The sequence below is a fragment of the Heteronotia binoei genome, chromosome 11 (assembly GCF_032191835.1).
Source record: "Heteronotia binoei isolate CCM8104 ecotype False Entrance Well chromosome 11, APGP_CSIRO_Hbin_v1, whole genome shotgun sequence".
NCBI lineage: Eukaryota > Metazoa > Chordata > Lepidosauria > Squamata > Gekkonidae > Heteronotia > Heteronotia binoei.
In genome coordinates this window covers 7862812-7885153 of record NC_083233.1, presented here as the reverse complement: position 1 = coordinate 7885153, position 22342 = coordinate 7862812, and the positions used below count along the sequence as shown (strand labels likewise).

The window sequence follows — 22342 nt, the reverse complement described above, 5'->3', positions numbered from 1 at the left end:
CTGCATTGTGCAGGGTGTTGGACTAGATGACCCTAGAGGTCCCTTCCAACTCTATGATTCTACTGTTGCAAGTTAAGAAAAGGGAGGGTGCTCTCCCCATCCCAGTGAAATGAAGGTGCAGTAATTTACTTTGGTTACTTAGGAGTTCAAACAGGTAGCAGGTCTCAAAGTGAAAACATACAGGTTCATGGTGCAGAGGGAAACACTATCATTATGATGCCTGAATCTACATATAATTCCTTCTCTTGTTTCTTAATTTAGGACTGTAAATCGGCAGACACTGTAAGATGGATAGAAAATGGATGTCAAATATTTGCTTTGCCACACTTCAGAGAAGAACTGCAGATAAATACTGATTTCATTGTCATGATGCAAATGGCGCCGGTAGCAGATGGGGAAAGGAAACCTGTCTTCCGGAAGGGAAGCAGCTCCCAGATACTTCAACAGATCAGAGAAGAAGCCTGGTAGCAGAAGATTCATTTCATTAAATATTTGTTGAGGCACAAATGCAGAATTGCAGCAAAAAGCTGTATTTAAACACCTCAGCCTATCAAACGACAGCTCTGAAGCCATAAAGGGGTTAAGGTCACACCGGTGCTTTTTTTTTTAGGACTCCTTTTCAGAACTGGCAGGAGGAAAAAAGAGGGAGAAAAGACATGCTCAGAAATTGCAAAGGAAGCCAATATCTCCTGCTCTTTTAATACTTGTTCAGAGAAGTCAACATCCTTTTGGGATTAGTGAAACTTGTCGATTCCCATATCTATGCAATATTCTTTGGGAGAAAACTGTCTAAATTCCTGCCACACAAAGCATGGATTCTTGGGTACAGATACAGATGTGTCTTCAACAAAGGCATCTTGGGGGAGAAGGTAAGAAGGATCATTGGAAATGCTAGCAGACGCCATCTAAAAGGAATCTCCGCTTCCCAACCTGCAGAGCTAACTGCCTAGGCTTTACATCAGGTTTTCCTGGATTATAAAGGTGTGCTTGGGAAACCAATTGTGTCTGCTTTTTTGTGATGTCCCTGAAGACAATAGAAGAAACCAGAAATAAGCCAGAAGAAACACTCTGCTTCACAGTGATGTGAGCTGAAGTGAGACTGAGAGAAAAGCAAGTTCTTTGAATTGCATCTTCATCCTACTATATGACTCAGGACCTGGATTCTTAAATCTATGCCGTGAAGGAGGATTCTGGGAACATCTGTCCCCTCATACATAGACATATGTTCTGTCTCTGGACTTCTCTCAGGGAACCACCACTGGGGATTTTCTTCCACAGAGACCATCACAGATAGCAACAGAGAGTCACTGCACACTCCCTGCTGTTTTCCACAAAAACGCTTGGTGCTCCTGATAGCAGTATGCAAGTTCCAGAAAAGGCAGCTGATAAATCAGGGGACACAATGCATGCAGACATCTCACGCTATGCTGAAGCAAGATTCTTGGCTGTTTGCTAGCTGAGACCAAATGAGACGATAAGTTTGACATGACTCAGGTTAGGTTCCTCCAATCTGACTTGCATTCATATATCTCAAAGTGTGCTGAGGCCTGAGGCCGCTTGGGAGCACAGCACATTGGGGGAGGGGGGACTTCTGCCTTCCTTCCTGTACCAGTTTTGCGGAGCTGGCTGCCTAGGCTTTCCTATGAAGAAAGGTTAAAACGCTTGGGGCTCTTCAGCTTGGAGAAATGTTGACTGCTGGTGACATGATAGAGAAGAAGAAGAAGACGACTACAGATTTATACCCCGCCCTTCTCTCTGAATCAGACTCAGAGTGGCTTACAATCTCCTATATCTTCTCCCCCCACAACAGACACCCTGTGAGGTGGGTGGGGCTGAGAGGGCTCTCACAGCAGCTGCCCTTTCAAGAGGTTTACAAGATTATGCATGGCATAGAGAAGGTAGAGAAAGAAGTACTTTTCTCCCTTTCTCACTCATGAACATTCAATGAAATTGCCGAGCAGTCGAGTTAGAACGGATAAAAGGAAGTACTTCTGCACCCAAAGGGTGATTAACATGTGGAATTCACTGCCACAGGAGGTGGCGGTGGCTACAAGCATAGCCAGCTTCAAGAGGGGATTGGATAAGCTTATGGAGCAGAGGCCCATCAGTGGCTCTTAGCCACAGCATATTGTTGGAACTCTCTGTCTGGGGCAGTGATGCTCTGTATTCTTGGTGCTTGTGGCGGGGGGGCACAGTGGGAAGGTTTCTATCCCCACTGGCAGACCTCCTGATGGCACTTGGTTTTTTTGGCCACTGTGTGACACAGAGTGCTGGACTGGATGGGCCATTGGCCTGATCCAACATGGCTTCTCTTATGTTCTTATGTTCAAATAGCCACAGGGAGGCCCAGTTGGCCTTGCTAGGGGGATGGAGCTGAGCATACACTGGCTGCAGCATGTGGTGCTCTACAGGGAGGCAAGGAAGGTGGAAGCCACCCACAGGGCTCCTGAGCCAAGTCAGACCCAATGGCCTGCTTGTGAGCCTTAGTTCCCCAATGGCACTTGTAGCTGCAACCCCAGCTTAATGTGTTTCCAACTCTACCAGGCTCTGTCAGGAGTTCTAAAACGTCATCAGTTCTCAAGAGCTAATTTCATCAGTGCGCTTCTACAGACCTAAATCTCGAACTATCAGTCCTTGGAGATGACCTACAGGACCTTTCCTATAAACCTGAACCAGCTGTTGTCCCTGGCCAGAAGCCCCTCTCTTCCCCATCTGACCTCCTGCCTGCTTCAGTCATCAGGAATGGAGGAAGAATGAACTCCTTTTAATTCCCACCACACTCCTGAGCCACTCAACTCAGTGAACTCTGCCTTTCATTCTGGCCCTCCAGCCTGAGCAATTGTTTTTAAGGGCACTGCTCTTTATTACCCGAACAACACACAGGTGTGTGTGTGTGTGTGTGTGTTAAACATCAGCTAATCAATACAGATGATAAACTCAGGCATCTCTCCACAGCTCTTCATCTTTTCCTTCTCTTTCCCCATTACATTCTAAAATCCTGTACAAATAACAAAAAAAAAAAATTCCGTCATTTTAAATAGATGCTTTGCGCCCAAACCACAATATGAGCAGTCTGCAACAGACAATAATTACAGGTGATGGGAACGGAAATCTCAGGGTAGGTATTCTTCCTCCACATTCCAAACTGTGTGGAAGGCTCCATCGGCAGTGTGCTCTACCTCGCAACATGGCTGATCCTGCGATGCTATCCTGGATCTCCACAGGTTATTCTACAACTCCCTTTCCAGCCATGATTGTTAAAAACGGCTGTGTAATATTGGCCTGCTGGTTTCTTTCTAAAATCCAGAGGGCTCAACAAGCAGCTCAAAACCTTTGAAAACAAACGCGACACATTATGGCAAAGCACATGGCCTTGTTGTCTTCTTCGTCTTTCCTAGTGCAACATACAAAGGCCCAGATCTCAGTGAGGTGGGAGTCCCCACTTTGGGGGAGGTAGTTTTTTGACTGACACTGCTGGAACGGGCTGGGAAGGTAAAATGGCTCAGGAGCCAAGCCAGGCTTGCTACGAGGCAGTGAGGGCAGTGCAGGGGGATGCGCAGGATCACCTGGTGCCCAATCATTGTCCAAGTCTGAGCCAAGTGACCTTGCAGCACTGGCAGGCCTCCTTCTCCCAGGCTGCCAGCCAGCCAGGGACCCTCCAGGGATGCTCAATGGCCTGCCCAACCCTGGATGCAACGAAGCCACCACAGAAGGGAAAGCCTGGCATGTCCAGAGGAAGGGGGGCTTCTTAGGCCTTCGCAGGAGAAAAACACCAGAAGCCCCTCCCCCCCATGCCAGATTTCCATAACTTGATAGAAGCTGCAGTCTTTAAAGCTGCGGTATATCAACTAATCTGATTGATATGCCTTTGCTATCACAGAGAATACAGGCAGAACTCCTTCTCTTCCTTTTCTCCCGTTCCTCTCTAGACTGCTGGACAAAGCAATGTCAGAAACCCCAGTGAGCCCCTCCAGTCTTAAGTACCTGTAGTGACTGCTGGTATCCTGGGTTCTGTTCTCAGCATGCACAGTGTTGACTGATGCAGGGGAGAGTTTTATTTTTTACACAAATATTTTCTTTTGTGCCTTTGTCAAGCTTTAAGATGGTATCCATAACATTAGTTGGTCCCAATCCAGCTACAGTTAGTCCTAAATCCCTCTGAAACCAAATGTCACCAAGTTAGCTGCAACTGACTTTTAACTGGATTGGAGCTCCTTTCTCTTCTGGAAAGCATTCTGAAAAGTGGAATCTGAAGCATGACTTTGGTTGTGTTTCTAAGGAGGTGTCTGCTTTGTTTTTAGAAGACTGAAGCTGCAATGCTTAAATCAGGGGCGACTCAGTGGGGACGGACTTGCAAGTAAATATGCCCAGACAAGACCACAGGAACCCCTTTTGGAAAGCCCAACGACTGTGGATTTGTTTATAGAACCTGGAGAACCATTTTCCCACATTTGTTAAGATTCAGATGAACTGACTTAACTGTTTTGCCATATGTACAACTGCAATCTTTTTACAGTGTTTGAGCAGTGACAGTTTAATCAGAACGTTCTAACTAAAACCTTTTGATGCATCTGACAGATTATGCATGGGGTAGGGCTGTCTTCATTCTCTGCAGTTATTAAACCAAAAGAAATGTTTTCTCTGTTGTTATACCCTGGAAAAAAATTGAGTGCAGGAACACAACAGGAATAAATCAATGAGCCTGAAACATTTCCAACATTGATGGTGTCCTAAGCTTTCCAGGCCAGAGGTGAATGCATGAAACAGTCACCTAGGTAGGAAGGTATATATATACCCTGAGTATCAAAAAGAGAAAAAGGTGTAAAAAGAAAAAAGAAGCCAAAGTGAAGCCCAAGTCTTGGTATGGGAGGGGGGGGGGAATAAAACTGCCCCAGAGCCCCACAAGGCTTAGGGGGCCCCCACACACGTTGCTTCACATTGCCTGAGGTTAGGGGGCAGACAAAGCTGCAGCCATAATTACTGGAATAAAAGATTTTTTGTTTGAATTAAGCACATTTGATATATTCTGCTCCTCATTTTAAAAATCGTAAGGTTGATCAATACTATGACGATTCATAATTTCCTGAGTTTGCAAAAAGATTCCATTAAAGTAGGTTTGCCTATCTAGTGAGTAGGCAGACATGATTATTAAGGGATTTCTCATCATTACATATATTACAGACTAAACAATATTATACATTACACTACAATATCCCATGTACTTAAATATGTCATGTGATCTACTGATGAGCATTTGGGAGGAAGGGGATGCAAAAGGATTACATTTTGCATTACATTTTGCTCCAGTCCCCGGGCTAAGCCTCTGCAGCCCTTGGCTGGGAGGGGGGGACTGTGACAAAACCAATGACTCGCGTTTCCCTAGCTGACTGCTGGGCCTCACTCTGTACAACAAGAAGTCATTTCTACTCTCTGTGCTCAGGCAATGGATACGCACCCCCTTCAGAGACCACGTCCAGAGGAAGCGAGTTCTGGTTGGTGGAAGTGTCTACAACAGCATATATCTACATGTCTTTAAAGTGCCATTGGGTCTCTCTGCAGTGGATGGCTGCGGCTGTGCCCTGGGAAGCTCTTCCCGACATGCTCAGTAATGGAGAAAAGGTATCAGCAAGTGATCTACGGTCTTCGAACTCATGGAGGCAGGGTTTGAAAAAGCCTCTTCCCCCAAGAGCATTGAAGTAGAGAAAGTGCATCTGCCAAAATCATCGGCATCACTTCCAGCATTTGATTGCTCCCCAAATCTGTGCACCACCTCAAATATAAACCATAAAATACATATATCAACCATAACTATACATATATGGTTTATATAACTCATATATAAACCATAATTCACTCAATTAACACTGGACCCGTAATTTTTTTTTCTTGCAAAATGCTTTCTGGTTTTGTTTTGTATTTTTTTTTTGTGTGAAGATTCAAATGTCATTTTTCCACAATTGGGAACTGGTGTTCAGGTTGAATCCTAGCCCCAGGGCTCTTCCAACAATGTTAACTCACACTTGCTCACAAAAAGGCCTGGATTTTTTTTTTTCAACAATGCAACATGGCACGATAGCAAAGCTCCCAAATGAGCCACAACAAGCTGCTGAATACAGCTGATACTTATGGGCAGGAAGCCACAGGTGCCTGTCTGTGGGAAAGTGACAAGCGGAACCCCCGCCCACTAGAGAATCCCACCCTTTCCTCAGTCTGACCATTCATTCTCATCCAGTTCAGAGTCATCATCTGATTCACTGTACTCTACAGCAATCCGGCGGGACAGGATCGTGGCCACATCGTTCCCCACGGGCTCCTTCTTCGCCTCCTGTTCCCACTGCTCCTGGACTTTTCGGAGCTGAATGCCTACATATGCGAAGGAAGGAAGCAAAACCTTTGAGTCAGCAACATGCAGCACGTAAGAACATTAGAAGAGCCCTGCTGGGTCAGACCAATGAGGGGCCATCTAACCCAGCATCCCGTCTCACACAGAGGCCAGCCAGGTCCTCCAAATGGCCACCAACAATGGCACACAAGCTGATGCCTTCCTCTGATGTTGCTTCTTGGCTCTGGGATTCAGAAGCTTAGTGCCTCTCAATGTGGAAGTTCCTCTCAGTCACCAAGGCTAGTAGTCACCAATAGACCTATCCTCCATGAATCTATCTAATTCAAGCTGTTTATTCGGGTGAACATCATTCCATCCGCTGCCAGCAAAGTCACCTATGGTACAAATACAAGCTACAAATACAAGTTGATGGGGTGTGAACTGGCAGAGACTGACCAAGAGAAAGATCTTGGGGTCGTGGTAGATAACTCACTGAAAATGTCAAGACAGTGTGCGATTGCAATAAAAAAGGCCAACGCCATGCTGGGAATTATTAGGAAGGGAATTGAAAACAAATCAGCCAGTATCATAATGCCCCTGTATAAATCGATGGTGCGGTCTCATTTGGAGTACTGTGTGCAGTTCTGGTCGCCGCACCTCAAAAAGGATATTATAGCATTGGAGAAAGTCCAGAAAAGGGCAACTAGAATGATTAAAGGGCTGGAACACTTTCCCTATGAAGAAAGGTTGAAACGCTTGGGACTCTTTAGCTTGGAGAAACGTCGACTGTGGGGTGACATGATAGGGGTTTACAAGATAATGCATGGGATGGAGAAAGTAGAGAAAGAAGTCCTTTTCTCCCTTTCTCACAATACAAGAACTCGTGGGCATTTGATGAAATTGCTGAGCAGACAGGTTAAAACGGATAAAAGGAAGTACTTCTTCACCCAAAGGGTGATTAACATGTGGAATTCACTGCCACAGGAGGTGGTGGCGGCCACAAGCATGGCCACCTTCAAGAGGAGTTTAGATAAAAATATGGAGCAGAGGTCCATCAGTGGCTATTAGCCACAGTGTGTGTGTGTATATAATATTTTTTGCCACTGTGTGACACAGAGTGTTGGACTGGAGGGGCCATTGGCCTGATCCAACAGGGCTTCTCTTATGTTCTTATGGTGATGCTCACCAACCCCACACACATTTCATGCCAAGGGGACCACAGCGTCTTATATTTTCTAGTGTGAAAGTTATCCCCCATGTTCAGCCAGAAGGGGGAGGCTCCCATTGGATTCGGGGCTGGGTGAGGAGTGAACTTTTCCTCTGCCCCTGCAGTTTCCTGTCTTTACAGGAATACTTCCACCCCCATTCTCCCGTTCTCCATGAGAGCAGTTGCAGCGTAAAATAGCTGGGGCAACATGGCCCTACTATCATCATCATCATCATCATCATCATCATCATCATCATCATCATCATCATCATCAGTTTAAAACTTTCTTCCACGCGGAGCTCAAGGCATCAGAGAACATAAATAAAACACACAAGATAGAGTACATAAAAATACATAAGCCAAAATGTGAAATCACAGTTTAAGACTGGTTTAATCAACGGCAGTCCTAAGTCAAACCATCTTCAGCTGCCTTCTAAAGGTCAAAAGTGAGGTGACCAGGTGCACCTTCCTGGAGAGGTTGTTCAATAATTGTGGGGCAGCCACTGAAAAGGCCCACTCTTGCGTATTCACCAAATGAGCATCTTTGATTTATGGGCCTCTCCCTGCAAGGCTTTAAAGTGGGGCGGGGGGGGGGAGGGGGAACCCTAGCACCTTGAATAGGTCAGAACCGGGGTTCATGAAGCTGCCATTTAACAGTGCGGGGAGTGATCCATTTCAGGCCTCCCAGAATTTCCTTGATTCAACCATGTGCAGACAGCCCTCATCGAAGCACCAAGATGTTAATTTTATTGTTTTACTGTTTTTTAGAATTTTAATCAATTTTTATCTACTGTTAAAGTATTGTATCATTTGTTATATTGATTAATGTTGTTAGCCGCCCTGAGCCTGCCTCGGCGGGGAGGGCGGGATATAAATAAAAGGTATTTATTATTATTATTATTATTAAAAAAGAACCCATCTGGTCTTGGAGCTCAGGGGCTAGGTTTAGTCTTCTCCAACAGCTGCTGGCTCTGGCAACACTCTTGAAAAAAGGCTCTCTTCGGTGCCCTTCCAGAGGCAGACGGTGCACAGAACTAAATCAGAACTACAGATTTGTGCAAGGCCACCCAGTTAGCTTCGTAGCTAAGCACAGATCTGAATCGTGATCTCCCTAATCCAAGCAGACGACTGCAATAGTGATGTAAGCGCCTTCCACCACTGGGTGGTGCTGTAGCACATCTGAGTGTTTGGGTGGGTTCTCTATTATTTCTAGTTGTTCTCCTGTGCTTTGGGCAAGGGAAGCAAATCATTTAATTGTCTGTGTTGTTTCCAATATGTGCCGGGGCTGTGCAGTAGGTCACCTGAAAACCTTTTTTAAAGCTGCCTTCTTGAGCAGATTTCTAAGAACATTGCTCTGGCAGCAGCAGCCGCCAAAGCACAAGGAACATCACTGTGTGACTGAAGGTCAGTCAAGAAAGTATTCTAAACGATATGTTCATTTAAAAAGGCAACCCTGTTAAACAGAACTTCTGCCTGAAATGTTGAAAAGCTGGTATTAGAGCTATGCCTAACCTGACATCTGCTATCTGGCTCTGCCTCCTATGGCAGCCAGTTTGTAGCTGGCTCTGCTTCGCGTGGCTGGCAGCCATTTTGTGGCTGTGCCCACCGTGCAGTGTCAGAATACTAAAGGTGCCCGCAGGCTCAATAAGATTAGGGACCCCTGGATTATTGAATCCACTGCACCTCGTTAACTCTGTTCCAGAGGGTTCCAATGCAGAATGCAATGCCAGGTAAGATACAAAGAGGGTTTTGCTAAGCAAAAAAGAAGCATCGATAAGCCATGGTCAAGTTCCAAGCCTCTCCAGCTGGATGGATTCCATCTAGGGTTGCCAAGTTCTAAGGACTTTGGGGGCGGAGCCAGGAGCAAGGTTGTGACAAGCATAACTGAACTCCAAAGGGGGTTCTGGCCATCACATTTAAAGGGACTGCACACCTTTTAAATGCCTTCCCTTCATTAATGAAGGACGGGGGCACCTTCCTTTGGGGCTCATAGAATTGGACCCTCTGGTCCAAACTTTTTTGAAACTTGGAGAGTACTTTGGGTATACACTGGATGCTATACTGAAGATTTGGTGCCTCTATCTCAAAAAACACCCCATGTCAAGCCCCAGTTACCTGTGGCTCAATTCTCCATTATACCCTATGGGAATTGCTCTCCATAGGGAATAATGGAGCGCCCAGCAGACATTTCCCTCCCCCCCTCTGGTTTCCGATGACCCTGAAGCGGGGGGAGGGCCTCCAAACCAAGGGATCCCCTGCCCCCACCTGGGGATTGTGAAACCTAGAGTATGTTAGAGGCTGTGAAAACCCACTGGATTTAAAATTGCTTTAAAAAGATGGAAGTTTTAATAGAACACCGGCAACAGAAGAAACATCTTTGAAAAACGAAAATCATCTGCACTTGAAATCTGGTCGGCACTGGCACTTCATTCTTCCCGCGGAGCCGGGTGAAGAGTCCTTGAGCGCTTGAAGTCTGAACTGACAAGATGAACTGAAAGGACGGTGTGAACGTGTTCTCTTGCACATTTGCCTCTTTTTTTTGGCATTTATAGTGCTGTTAATGATTATATTGTTTAGGAGGCATTTGAGTAATCACATATATACTTTAAATAATTTCCAGTCTTTTTTCGTCATTTTTCCACAGTTTTTTTGTGGCTTTATATTACGTTTCTGTTCTGTGGGACTCTAGGTTTCACTATACTCTGTAGAGTCATGGCTACTTCTGATGGTTTTTTCATGTATTTTGAACAGGATATGGAAAGGATTTTGGCTGGGAATCTTGGGTTTCTTAATGATGAGAGGGGCAAGAGCTACATGGACTGGGGACAACAGTTCTTGAGAAAAAGAGGTACAAGGTTGCAACTACATGTTTCATCCTTGACAGAATATTGCAAGAATAGTAGGGCACCCCGTGGTCTACGCATCAATAAACCCCCCGCAATGTTTGGGGATGATGACCCTTTTAAATCAAGATGGGCAGCAATTCTCAATAAATGCACACTAGACCTCATGCTTCTTATTATTGAACGCTCTAGAGAGGAGTGTATTAAGATTAAGGAGGAAGTAGAAGGGGTTGAGAAATCCTTAAAGGAAACATGCTCTGAGACAGTTTTCGACAAGAAAATTAAAGAACTAGAGGCTGAATTAAAGGAATTTGAAAAGAGTGTAAAGGAAGTTAAGGTGAAGAAATATAAGAGAGATCTTAGAGATTACTCCCAAGGGAGAGTGTACGCCTGGTGGTCTTCCTCTAATTTAAATCGCAAGAAAAGGGTCACTTGGCAAGATCAGTCTACATTCTTGGATTTGGATTCAGATGGTGATTCATCAGGAGAAGAATATGATGGTGATAACAGGAATCATCGGAGAGTCACCAGAAATAGAGGCAGAGGAAGAGGAGGGATTTACAATGCCAGAGGGGGTGCAAATCATCTTTTTTAGGTAGAGGCAAGGGCAGGAAGAATTATCGCAAGAGCTAGTGATTAATCTCTCTACACATCCGTTACCCAGAGAGTACTGAGATTGGGAACCCAAAACCTTCTCGTTGTCCCCGGGCCAAAGGAAGACCACTTGAAATCTACTAGAGATAGGGCCTTCTCCGTAACGGCCCCTTCTTGGTGGAACCAGCTGCCGGAGGAGGTGAGGGCCCTGCGGGACCTTGCCCAACTCCGCAGGGCCTGAAAGACAGTCCTCTTCCGGCTGGCTTACAACTAACCGGCACCTGAAACGGAGTGTAGTTTTATAAGACCGCTGTATGTTTCTAATGTTTTAACTGTGTAAATTGTGTAAAATGTTTAATTTTTTTATATTTTTATGTTAGATTTTATATGCTTTAAGCCGCCCTGAGCGACTTGGTGGGAAGGGAGGGATATAAATCATAAATAAACTAAAAACTAAAACTTTCTAAAACAGAACATGAAGTCTTGAGTTTGGGGTTGGGATTTGTTTCCACTCCAAATTACAATGCGTTTAGAACTAGAGTGGACGTTTTTAAAACGATAAGGCAGATTAAACTGAAAAAGTTGTTTGAGGGTGAAGGAGACAGGCAGCGTGAACCTTTTTGTGACCTGTGTCTACTTTTGTACCTAATGTTTTCGACCCCTGTATTGCAACCTTTGAGAAAATGGTGCTGAGGGATTTGAAATTGACTGAAACTTCCTTTAAATTGGGATGGAGAAATCTCAATATGAGCAAAGAATGGCATTGGAGAACTTGCAGAATGACTCGAATATTGTCGCTAAGTCAGCAGATAAAGGTGGAGCGGTGGTTGCACAGGATAAACAGCAGTATGTTAATGAGATCAGGAGACAACTAGCTGATGATGCAACGTATACCCTTTAAATTCCGATCCGACGAAGCATGTACAGAGTATTATTAGGGTGGTATTAATGGAAGCAGAACTATTAGGTGTTATTGATAATAAGACTGCCAAATTTTTGTTTAATGACTCGCCAAGAACTCCAGTCATTTATACCCTTCCAAAAATTCAAAAGGGAATTTTACCACCACCAGGGAGACCTATTATTTCGGGTTCCAACTCAGTATTGGAACCTTTGGCTACGTTTGTTGATTACTACCTTAAACCCTTTGTGTTTCAAATCCCGTCATATATCAGAGACAGCAAAGATTTTATATCTAAAATTGAAGGTTTGAATGTTCCACAAGATGCATGCATAGTCACCATGAATCCCTTTACATGAGGCAAGAGTAATAGCGGATGAGGCAAGACTAATAGTGGAAGAGCACTTGTTGGCCAGACAGGATCAAACTCCTGCAACATACTTCCTAATGGAACTGGTAGACATAATATTTGAAAAGAACTTTTTTAGGTTCTGTGAGGATTTTTATTTACAAGTTCAAGGAGCAGCCATGGGAAGCAGCCTGGCTCCCTCAGCTGCCAATTTGTTCATGGCTTGCCTTGAGAAACAACACATTTGTAATTCTAGCAATCCTTTTTTTGACAGCATATTAATATATTTTCGATTCACTGATGATTTGTTTTTAATTGTGAGTAATCAACAAGTGGTGGCTCCACTGTTAGCTTGGATGAATGAATTTATACCCTTCCAAAAATTCATAAGGGAATTTTACCACCGCCAGGGAGACTTATAATTAAGTTTACAGGCAAGAGTGATATTTCTGAATTGCCCTTCTTGGATGTTACTATATATTGTTTAAGAGGTAGTTGACTAATCACATATATTTTTGAAATGAACATATGAGGCTGCCTTCTCCTGAGTCAGACTCTCAGTCCATCAAAGTCAGTATTGTCTTCTCAGACTGGCAGCGGCTCTCCAGAGTCTCAAGCTGAGGTTTTTCACGCCTGCTTGCCTGGACCCTTTTTTGGAGATGCCGGGGATTGAACCTGGGACCTTCTGCTTCCCAAGCAGATGCTCTACCACTGAGCCACCATCCCTCCCCTGCTCTCCAGGGTCTCCAGCTGAGGTTTTTCACACCTATTTGTCTGGACCCTTTTTGGAGACGCCAGGGATTGAACCTGGGACCTTCTGCTTCCCAAGCAGATTCTCTACCACTGAGCCACCATCCCTCCCCTGCTCTCCAGGGTCTCCAGCTGAGGTTTTTCACACCTATTTGCCTGGACCCTTTTTTGGAGACGCCAGGGATTGAACCTGGGATCTTCTGCTTATCGAGCAGATGCTCTACCACTGAACCACCGTCTCTCCCCAATAATTTGAAATAATTTTCAGTCTCTTTCATTGTTTTTCCAGTTCTTTGCGGCTTTATGTTACCCACCTGGGGACTGGCAACGCTAATGCAATCTCTCAGCCATGCATGGTGGCCTTCTTGAGACAGCAGCTGTTGGAAGGTTGTGCAGTGCCTGGAAGGCCCCCCGTTTGGATAGCTGACTGCACCACCATTTGAGCATGGTGAGTTAAGGCTGCTTGCTCCCTGTCTCTCTCCGGGTACTCTGAGGGTCACCGCCAGCATGGAAACCAGAAACTCACCTCTGCGGATGGCAGCCAGCAGGTCACTCCGGGCATCACTCATGGGTATCAGGGGGATCTGAGGCTTCCGTGCTTCCACCGCGACAGCAGGGGGGGATGCCGAGTGAGCTGGTGAGGCCGTAACTGTTGGGGGACCAGGGGGAGGAGGTGGAGGAGCCACAGGGGGCCCCAGGGGGCCAGTCTGAGGGGGAGAGGCAGAGTAGGGGCAAGGCGGAGCTGGCGGAGGGGAAGGTGTGTAAGACGAAAGAGCCACAGAGGTAACAGCGCTAGGCGCCATGGCTGGTGAGGCAGAGATGGGGCTGTCAAAGGCAGTCTGAGCGGAGGGGATGACTGGGGGAGGGGGTGGAGGAGCAGGAGGGACAAAGTACTCGGCCAACGACACCTGTTGAGGGCTGCAAAGAGAATGGAGAGAGGTTATAATGGACACACAACAAAAGAAGGCTGGCAAAGATTTTTTTAAAAATAGCAGCTTCAGTAACAGAATCAGATAACTGCTCCTTCACTACTACAATCAGATTGCCAACTTCTGATTGATGAGCTGGTACAACATGGTAGAATCCTAGAGTTGGAAGGGACCTCCAGGGTCATCTAGTCCAACCCCCTGCACAATGCAGGAAACTCACAAACCCCTCCCCCTAAATTCACAGGATCTTCATTACTGTCAGATGGCCATCTAGCCTCTGTTTCAAAACCTCCAAGGAAGGAGAGCCCACCACCTCCCGAGGAAGCCTGTTCCACTGAGGAATCGCTCTAACGGTCAGGAAGTTCTTCCTAATGTTGAGCCGGAACCTCTTTTGATTTAATTTCAACCCATTGGTTCTGGTCCTACCTTCTGTGGCCACAGAAAACAATTCCACACCCTCCTCTAGATGACAGCCCTTCACATACTTGAAGATGGCTCTTAGTAATCACAGCCATTCTTTCTAAATGTTCCAGGACTGACTGATTTGTTCTAAAACTTTTCCAGGTCAAGCTGAGGGGTCGGTAGTTACCCAGACCCTCTTTCTTTCCTCTTCTTGAAGACGGGGACAACATTTGCCTGCCTCCAATCTTCCGGCACCTCTCCTGTTCTCCAAGAATTCTCAAAAATAATAGCCAGAGACTCAGAAGTTACATCCACAAGCTCTTTTAGAACCCTTGGGTGCAGTTCATCTGGCCCTGAGGACTTTGTTTCATTTAAAGAAACTAGGTGTTTATGCTGATCCCTATGCTGATCCTAGGTTGGAACTTCATACCCTCCTTATATGTTCTGTTTTTGCCGGGTTGAGCACCGTTTCCCTCAGAAGAGAAGACTGAGGACAAGTAGGAATTGAGCAGTTCCGCCCTCTCTTCATTACCTGTTGCAATTTCACTTTCCTGCCCTCGCAATGGGCCTACCATGTCCTTGCTCTTTTTCTTACTCTGAACATTAGAAAAGAACCCTTTTTTGTTGTTTTTAGCATCTTTGGCCAGCCTAAGCTCATCCTGAGCTTTAGCTTTCCTAATTTTTTCTCTACAAGCCCTGGTGATTTGTTTATATTCATCCTTGGTTATAAGGCCCTCCTTCCAATTCCTAAAGGAGTCTTTTTTATTTCTCAAGTCTTTAGAGAGCTGTTTATGGAGCCAACTCAGTTTCTTTAGGCCTTTTCCATTTTTTCTTCTCATAGGAATCGTCTGTGATTACGCTTTCAGTATTTTGCTTTTAAGAAACATCCACCCCTCCTGAGCCTCCTTCTTCCTAAGTATTTCTGACCATGGGATTTTATCCCGTACTTGAACGTGATCAACAGAGATCTCAAACAAGTATAATTAACTGAATCCTCCAGGCTGGGTTTGGCCATTGATGACCTCCACGGGCTGACAGCTGGGGATGGTGGGACACTTGATTCTCCAGGGGCTCTCAGCGGCTGCATCTACAATCATTGGATACTGCATGATGGGTGTGTTATAGCAATGACCTGCAACTGGACTGGCTTACCTCCTGAACAGTATAATTCAGCTGCAAGCAATTGCTGTTGCACAACGATAGCACAGTATTCAATGACCTGTGGATGTGTTCCTTGGTATCCTTGCAGGCATGACACAGCCAGTATTCAGAAGGTGGCCATGGGGTCCTCACGTCTTAGCTCACTCGTGGGATCCCCGCAGGGATCTACACTGTCCCTCATGTGACAGGTTACCCAGAATTCTGGAGTGGAGTGTCATCAATATGTAGGTGACACACAGCTCTGTTTCTTCTTTACATATGAACCAGGCGAGGAGATCTTCCCTTCAGACACTTACCTGAAGATAGTAAAAGGCTAGTTGAGGGTGAATGCAGAGCAAAGATCATTGGAGGGAGGCCATGTTTTCTCTCTCACTCAGTAAGGTCTGCTGGAGTCAACTGACTGGCGACCCCTCCACCCAAAGCAGTTTGCTGGGTTCTTCTGGGAAGGCTTCCTCCACTGAGCTTCCCCAGCAGTAGGATCAGCCGCCTACTGAAGCCCATGAGATTTAAGACCTTGGTGTGCTTAGCAGGGCCTTGGGTGGTCAGCATGCATGCTCCAGCTGCTTAGGATGGGCTGACTCTTCTATTCCATGCTTAAATGGTGGGTTTTATTGTTTGGCTGATGTACCTTGCTTTGAGAGCTTGCTGGAAAGTGAATCACAGATCATCTAACAAAAAAGCCAATCTATCTACTGGCAGTCCCCAGCCCAAAGGATAATCCGGCTGGCCCCGAGTAGGGCCAGGGCCTTCTCAACCCCAGCCTTGTGGAACATGCTTCTGACTGAGAACAGAGCGCTGCACGACTTATTACAGTGTGTGAAGATGACCTGACCAGGGAGGAGTTGGGAATTTTCCAAAACAAGACTGGAGGGTTTTGTTTTGTTTTCTCTACCCAAAGGAGTGTCATAGCAGCTTACAGTCACCTTCCCTTCCCCTCCCCACAAAAGGTGCCTTGTTAGGCAGGTGGGGCTGAGAGAGCTCTGAGAGAACTGTGACTGGCCCGAGGTCACCCAGCTGGCTTCATGTGGAGGAGGAGTGGGGGGATCCAACCCAGTTCTCCAGATTAGAGTCTGCTGCACATAACCATTACAGCAGCTGGGGAAGGATCTGAAATGGAAGTTGTATTGTCCAGCCAGGGGGCTAGTCAGCACGGGCTCTCCCTACATCCCTCAAAAAACAGGGCAGCAGGAGCAATCCCAACAGGAACTGGAGGTCTGTTTTGCTGCCTCTAGTGGTGAAGCTCCAGAGTGCAGGGAACTCTTAGGCTCCAGGCACTTCCCTCATCACAATTATACAAACCAAAACTGTGGAAAATAATGAACATTACTATGAAGAAGAAGAATTGCAGATTTATACCCTGCCCTTCTCCCTGAATCAGAGACTCAGAGTGGCTTACAATCTGCTATATCTTCTCCCCCCACAACAGGCACGCTGTGAGGTGGGTGGGGCTGAGAGAACTCTCACAGCAGCTGCCCTTTCAAGGACACCTCCTACAAAAGCTCTGGCTAACCCAAGGCCATTCCAGCAGCTGCAAGTGGAGGAGTGGGGAATCAAACCCGGTTCTCCCAGATAAGAGTCTGCACACTTAACCACTACACCAAACTGGCTCTCACAGAAGCTGCCCTTTCAAGGACAACCTCTGACAGAGCTATGGCTGACCCAAGGCCATTCCAGCAGCTGCAAGTGGAGGAGTGGGGAATCAAACCCGGCTCTCCAAGATAAGAGTCCGCACACTTAACCACTACACCAAACTGGCTCTAACAGGGTTTAAACTATTGAAAAGTCCATTCCTATTTCATTACAAAACACTGAGGTATATTTCATACATAAACATTCACAAATATTGAAGCGCAAATTACAATATCTCTCAGTGTCTTAAAGTCCAGAAACTCTTACAAACGTGTCCATTCCAAATCAATTTCAAACTTCATCCACAGAAGATTTCATAAACTTTCCAAGAATCACTGACACCATCTCACCCCTCAGGGCGGACCCTGCTTAGCTTCTGGGATCTGATGAGGTCAGGCTCGCCTGGGCCTTTACAGCCACCATGGTAATATTATTGTGCTACTCAACTCACTAAAAGAACCATTTGTTCTAGCATTGATTTTTTTACAGCATCAAACCCAGCATATCTTTGTGGTCATTTCTGAGGCCTCGTTTTTAAAGTTCACTAGACTTTTACAGAAGTTTGTTTTTTCTAGTATACCATTCCATGTGGATTTTATTCTTTTTAAATTGTTGACCTCTCATGACTGCATTGACATTCTGCCCCCTCCCCACCTTAACCTCCGAGCCTATCTGGCTATTAATCTATGCAGGTCTTCTGACTCCAGGAATCAACTATCTTGGGATTACTAAGGACAGCAGAGGCGAGGGGAATGCAGGGAAGAGCCAAAATCCATGTATCCATAGACTGCTGAATCTAAACCTGCTGTGTAGTGAATCAAATGGAAGGTTTACTTAAACAGTGCTCTTGGAGCCTGCTGTCCATGGTCCTGAAGAAGGAAGTTCTCACACTGTTGACATCCTGGAGCACAAGAACCAGTGGAGAAGTTGGTCTGAATTGCTTCCTACAGTAACTTCCATGCAGTTCATCTCCTGAGACACATTCTCTCCCCACATTATGGCCCTTTTCACACTTACCAGTGGAAGCTGGAAGGGAGTCAGTATTGTGCCGCCTTGCAGTAATCCGAGACAGGGATGGGAGTTTTCAGACACATGGGTTTTTTCCCAGTAGGGTTCCATGATTGAAGCAAGCCATTTCACACTGTTCCGCTTTTATCTCGCTTCCACCAGCGCCAGCCGTTTTCGCCTGCCGGCGCGCGATCTCCGGCTTTTTTTTCTTTTGGAACGTCGGGCAAAGATCGCTATAGCGCTATAGCATTGTATCACAATAGCACCACCATAGAGATGGCTAGGCTCCATTGAGATAAGTTACCAAGTTTCAGCGGCGGCGATCTCTGGCATCTTAATGCAATCCAGGCATCCCTATGGTGCTGCTGTTGTGATATGTCGCTATAGCGATCTTAGCCCGACGTTCCAAAAAAAAAAAAAAAGCCGGAGATTGCGCGCCGGCGGGCGAAAAAGGGCGCGAAAACTGCTCCCGGGTTAGATACTGGACATTTCACACAGCACCCCATAGCGATTTCAACCCGGAAGGAGGGGTTGAAAAGTGGAAGAAGCTGCTCTTTGTTTGTAATGACTCAGGCATGCCTCACTACCGGGACAGCTGCGGGAGTGTGTGAAAAGGTGAGAGTATTCCGGTAGCAGCCAGTTACTGAATCGGGTCTGTCTGAAATGCCAGCAGAAACCCGTTACTGTTCAGTAACTGACCAGCTTCCATACCGGAATACATAGACTGTGTGAAAAAGCTCTATATATTTATGCACATTTGTTTGGAGCAGGACAACACTTCTCCACTTGAGACTGAATGGCCCAGCACTTAGAAGAAGCCACCACACAACAGCTCTTTGTGCACTTCAGCCATTAGACCTCAGCCTTGGAAGGACTTAGGTCTAATCTAATTTTTACTTTGATAGTTATGGTGATAGGGGGGAAAACAAGACTGCAAATGACCAAGCACTGAACAAATTCTGCCCACAAGGATCCATGCAAATAGGGGCTGTCAGTTAATACAATGCATGGAAACTGGAGAATTAGAGGCTGTCAGTTAATACAATGCATGGAAACAGGAGAATTTGGGTCATGAGCTGATTTTTTGTCATTAGTTTATTAGATGATGACAACTACAGCAGTGTATGACAAGGGAGCTGGGAGCTAAATGAGCAACAGATTCAAGGAAAGGATAAAGAGGTCTCTCAGTCAATCAGTCTGACCTTGTGACCACCACCTTGTTCAGTTTCAAAAGGTCAAAGGACTTCTTTAGATTGGTGGGAGATGAGTGTTGATTTTACACCAGCCAATTGCAGTTGTTGTTTATAAGGAGGGTGTGAGGCAAAGCACCCCTGCCCCCCCCAAGGGTTAATGTGACTGAAAATGGGCTTGTTCTATTCTCTAGGTGTTACGAATTGATCTCTTTGCCTACATAGCCTTTATCATCATCAAGGCCAAAGCTGGAGAGGTGGTAATTAGCTTTGCAGGAGAACCTGCAGCCCACAGGCTGGGAGGGAGGAGGTCAGGAGTGATGAGGTAATTTTCTGGCGGGTTCCAGCAAGACTGTGTGCTGATTGGATGTCATCGTCACCTGATGCCACAACCAAAAAACTATAATTTTGCTAAGAACCTGGAAAAGAATGCTAGATTGGATTCTGATGGACTGAAGGCTCGGACTATAATATGCTCATATTCTCTACAGTGATGTAGAGAATGCATCCCCTGTGGCCTTTGACTCATGGACAAGTCTTGAAAATGTGTTAGATAGTTAAGCTAGTTTTCTTGTGTTCCTGCTGGGCGACTTTAGGGCATTGTGATGCCAGCAGAATAATTGTTTGCTTTGACAGAAATAAAACTTTGTAATATTTTAATAAAACAGACAAACAGAAAGGGTTAGTTACTTGTGGACAACAGTCCTGAGGAAGAAGATGAAGATATTGGATTTATATCCCGCTCTCCACTCCGAAGAGTCTCAGAGCGGCTCACAATCTCCTTTCCCTTCCTCCCCCACAACAGACACCTTGTGAGGTAGATGAAGATATTGGATTTATATCCCGCCCTCCACTCCGAAGAGTCTCAGAGCGGCTCACAATCTCCTTTCCCTTCCTCCCCCACAACAGACACCCTGTGAGGTAGATGAAGACATTGGATTTATATCTCGCCCTCCACTCCGAAGAGTCTCAGAGCGGCTCACAATCTCTTTTACCTTCCTCCACCGCAACAGACAACCTGTGAGGTGGGTGGGGCTGGAGAGGGCTCTCACAGCAGCTGCCCTTTCAAGGACAACCTCTGCCAGAGCTCTGGCTGACCCAAGGCCATGCTAGCAGGTGCAAGTGGAGGAGTGGGGAATCAAACCCGGTTCTCCCAGATAAGAGTCCGCACACTTAACCACTTAACACACTTAACCACTACACCAGACTGGAGCCTTGGGATTCCATTTTGGACTCCTTGACAGCGGGAAAAGAGACTGCGAAGTGGTGAGGATTCAACTAAGTTTCTTCCTGGAAGTCCAAACAGAACTTGAGCTAGATTCAAGTCCAGCAGCATCTTAGAGACTGATAAGATTTTCTGGCTATAACTTTTGAGAGCCAGGACTTGACATAGACACCAACCAGCCCTAACCTACAGCCCCCTCCTTGAGTCTACAGTTAGCTGATTCCAAAGAATGGAAAGCATCTTCCCAGGAGGCAAACGTGGTCCTTCAATAAACACCGTCACTCATGAGAGCATTCTGATCGTCGACCCTATAGTAGTTCTAATGATTTTTTTGCTGTTTGACAACTGCCAGTTCTCAAAGAGCAAATCCATGCCTAGCGCAGGAAAAGAAAACGTACATCGGAATGCATACCCATAATCCTTGACTATCTGAGGCCTCGGTCCATTCAGCATAGTCTCTGGTGGCTGCGGCACATGAGGCTGCTGGACCCTGCTGAGACTGTTCTGCCGGCTTCCTGCCACTGAAGGCCTGTAGATGTGGTCCTGCCCCTGGCTGGCCACCAGGATGACCTCTTTGTTGTCTGCTGAGAGGTGTGGGGCTGGCGCTAAGATCTGCTGGGCATGGTGGTTAGGACTGGCTGGGTACGAATGGTCAGCTGCATCGGACGCATAGGATCTGTCACACACAAAAACAGCAAAGGTTGTACTGCTGGGCAGCAGGGATCGGGGGGGGGGGGGACCACAGTGATAGGAGGAACATGATGGTGTCTATCAGCTACTGGGATCAAGGTCAGGGACGGGCATTAAGAAGAATACAGACGTGCAGCAGGAAGGGGGCGGGTGGGGGAAAGCAACGCAGCTCTGAAGCTCATTCCCTAACCATGCAGGCTGAAATGCTAGTTCACACAGAGGAAGTCTCATTTCTTCTCTCAGCACACATTCAAGGCCGTGCAGTTACTGCTGAAGAGGAGGTGGCACACGTGCCCATTCTCGGGAGGTTTTGTAAAGGTCCGGATTTCCCTGAACCTGCATCTACTCAGCACAAAAGCCCTTTTGCTGCCACCATCCAGAAGAAAAAGAGAAGGCAAAAACAGCAACAAAAGAAAACGATCGAGCGAAGCGTGTAGTACATAAAACCTGCCTATTATCTGGGGATAGTGATCCTTCCGATGAGGCCATGTGATATGGGGATGGTGAAAACCTGTTATCGGGTCGGAATTCTTTATCATAGGCCATCATGTTCCATTCCAGCCGCCGGTTCCGAGCTTTCCGCACTTTCTTCACCTCCCGAGTGGAATCTTCAACCAGGCGCTGTTCCTGGAAGCAAAGAAACACACACTAGGTCAGCCACTAACTTAGCAGTTGTGCAAACAGCAAAGTTAGCTTCAACTGGTTGTCAAGGCCTGGCCCACCAGCAAAGGAGGCAGAATCTCCAGGTGGGGGGAATGGACTGTACCACTTCAGGGTTGTTATCGGTGAGTGCTCCTCTTGTTTAAAAACACTCCTTGCAAAAAATCCTAGCACATCAGGTTCCCTTCCATATAAGATATTGGATTTATATCCCACCCTCCACTCCGAAGAGTCTCAGAGTGGCTCACAATCTCCTTTATCTTCCTCCCCACAACAGACACCCTGTGAGGTGGGTGGGGCTGGAGAGGGCTCTCACAGCAGCTGCCCTTTCAAGGACAACCTCTGCCAGAGCTATGGCTGACCCAAGGCCATTCCAGCAGGTGCAAGTGGAGGAGTGGGGAATCAAACCCGGTTCTCCCAGATAAGAGTCCGCACACTTAACCACTACACCAAACTGGCTCTCCATATCCCTTTTCCTGTGA

At 46.3% G+C, this 22342-nt stretch overlaps 1 protein-coding gene across 1 annotated transcript in view; it reads right to left on the bottom strand.

Annotated features, from left to right (window-relative positions):
• Positions 1 to 5980: 5980 nt before the first annotated feature.
• The window catches only part of LOC132579583 (actin-binding protein WASF3-like), a 38041-nt gene continuing 21679 nt past the window's right edge, over positions 5981 to 22342 (bottom strand). The window contains exons 5-8 of the mRNA XM_060250046.1: positions 21712 to 21827; positions 20923 to 21186; positions 13493 to 13884; positions 5981 to 6363 (exon numbers count right to left, since the gene is read on the bottom strand). Coding sequence (XP_060106029.1) covers positions 6206 to 6363; positions 13493 to 13884; positions 20923 to 21186; positions 21712 to 21827 — 930 coding nt within the window. The 3' untranslated portion in view covers positions 5981 to 6205. The remainder of the gene's footprint in view (positions 6364 to 13492; positions 13885 to 20922; positions 21187 to 21711; positions 21828 to 22342) is intronic.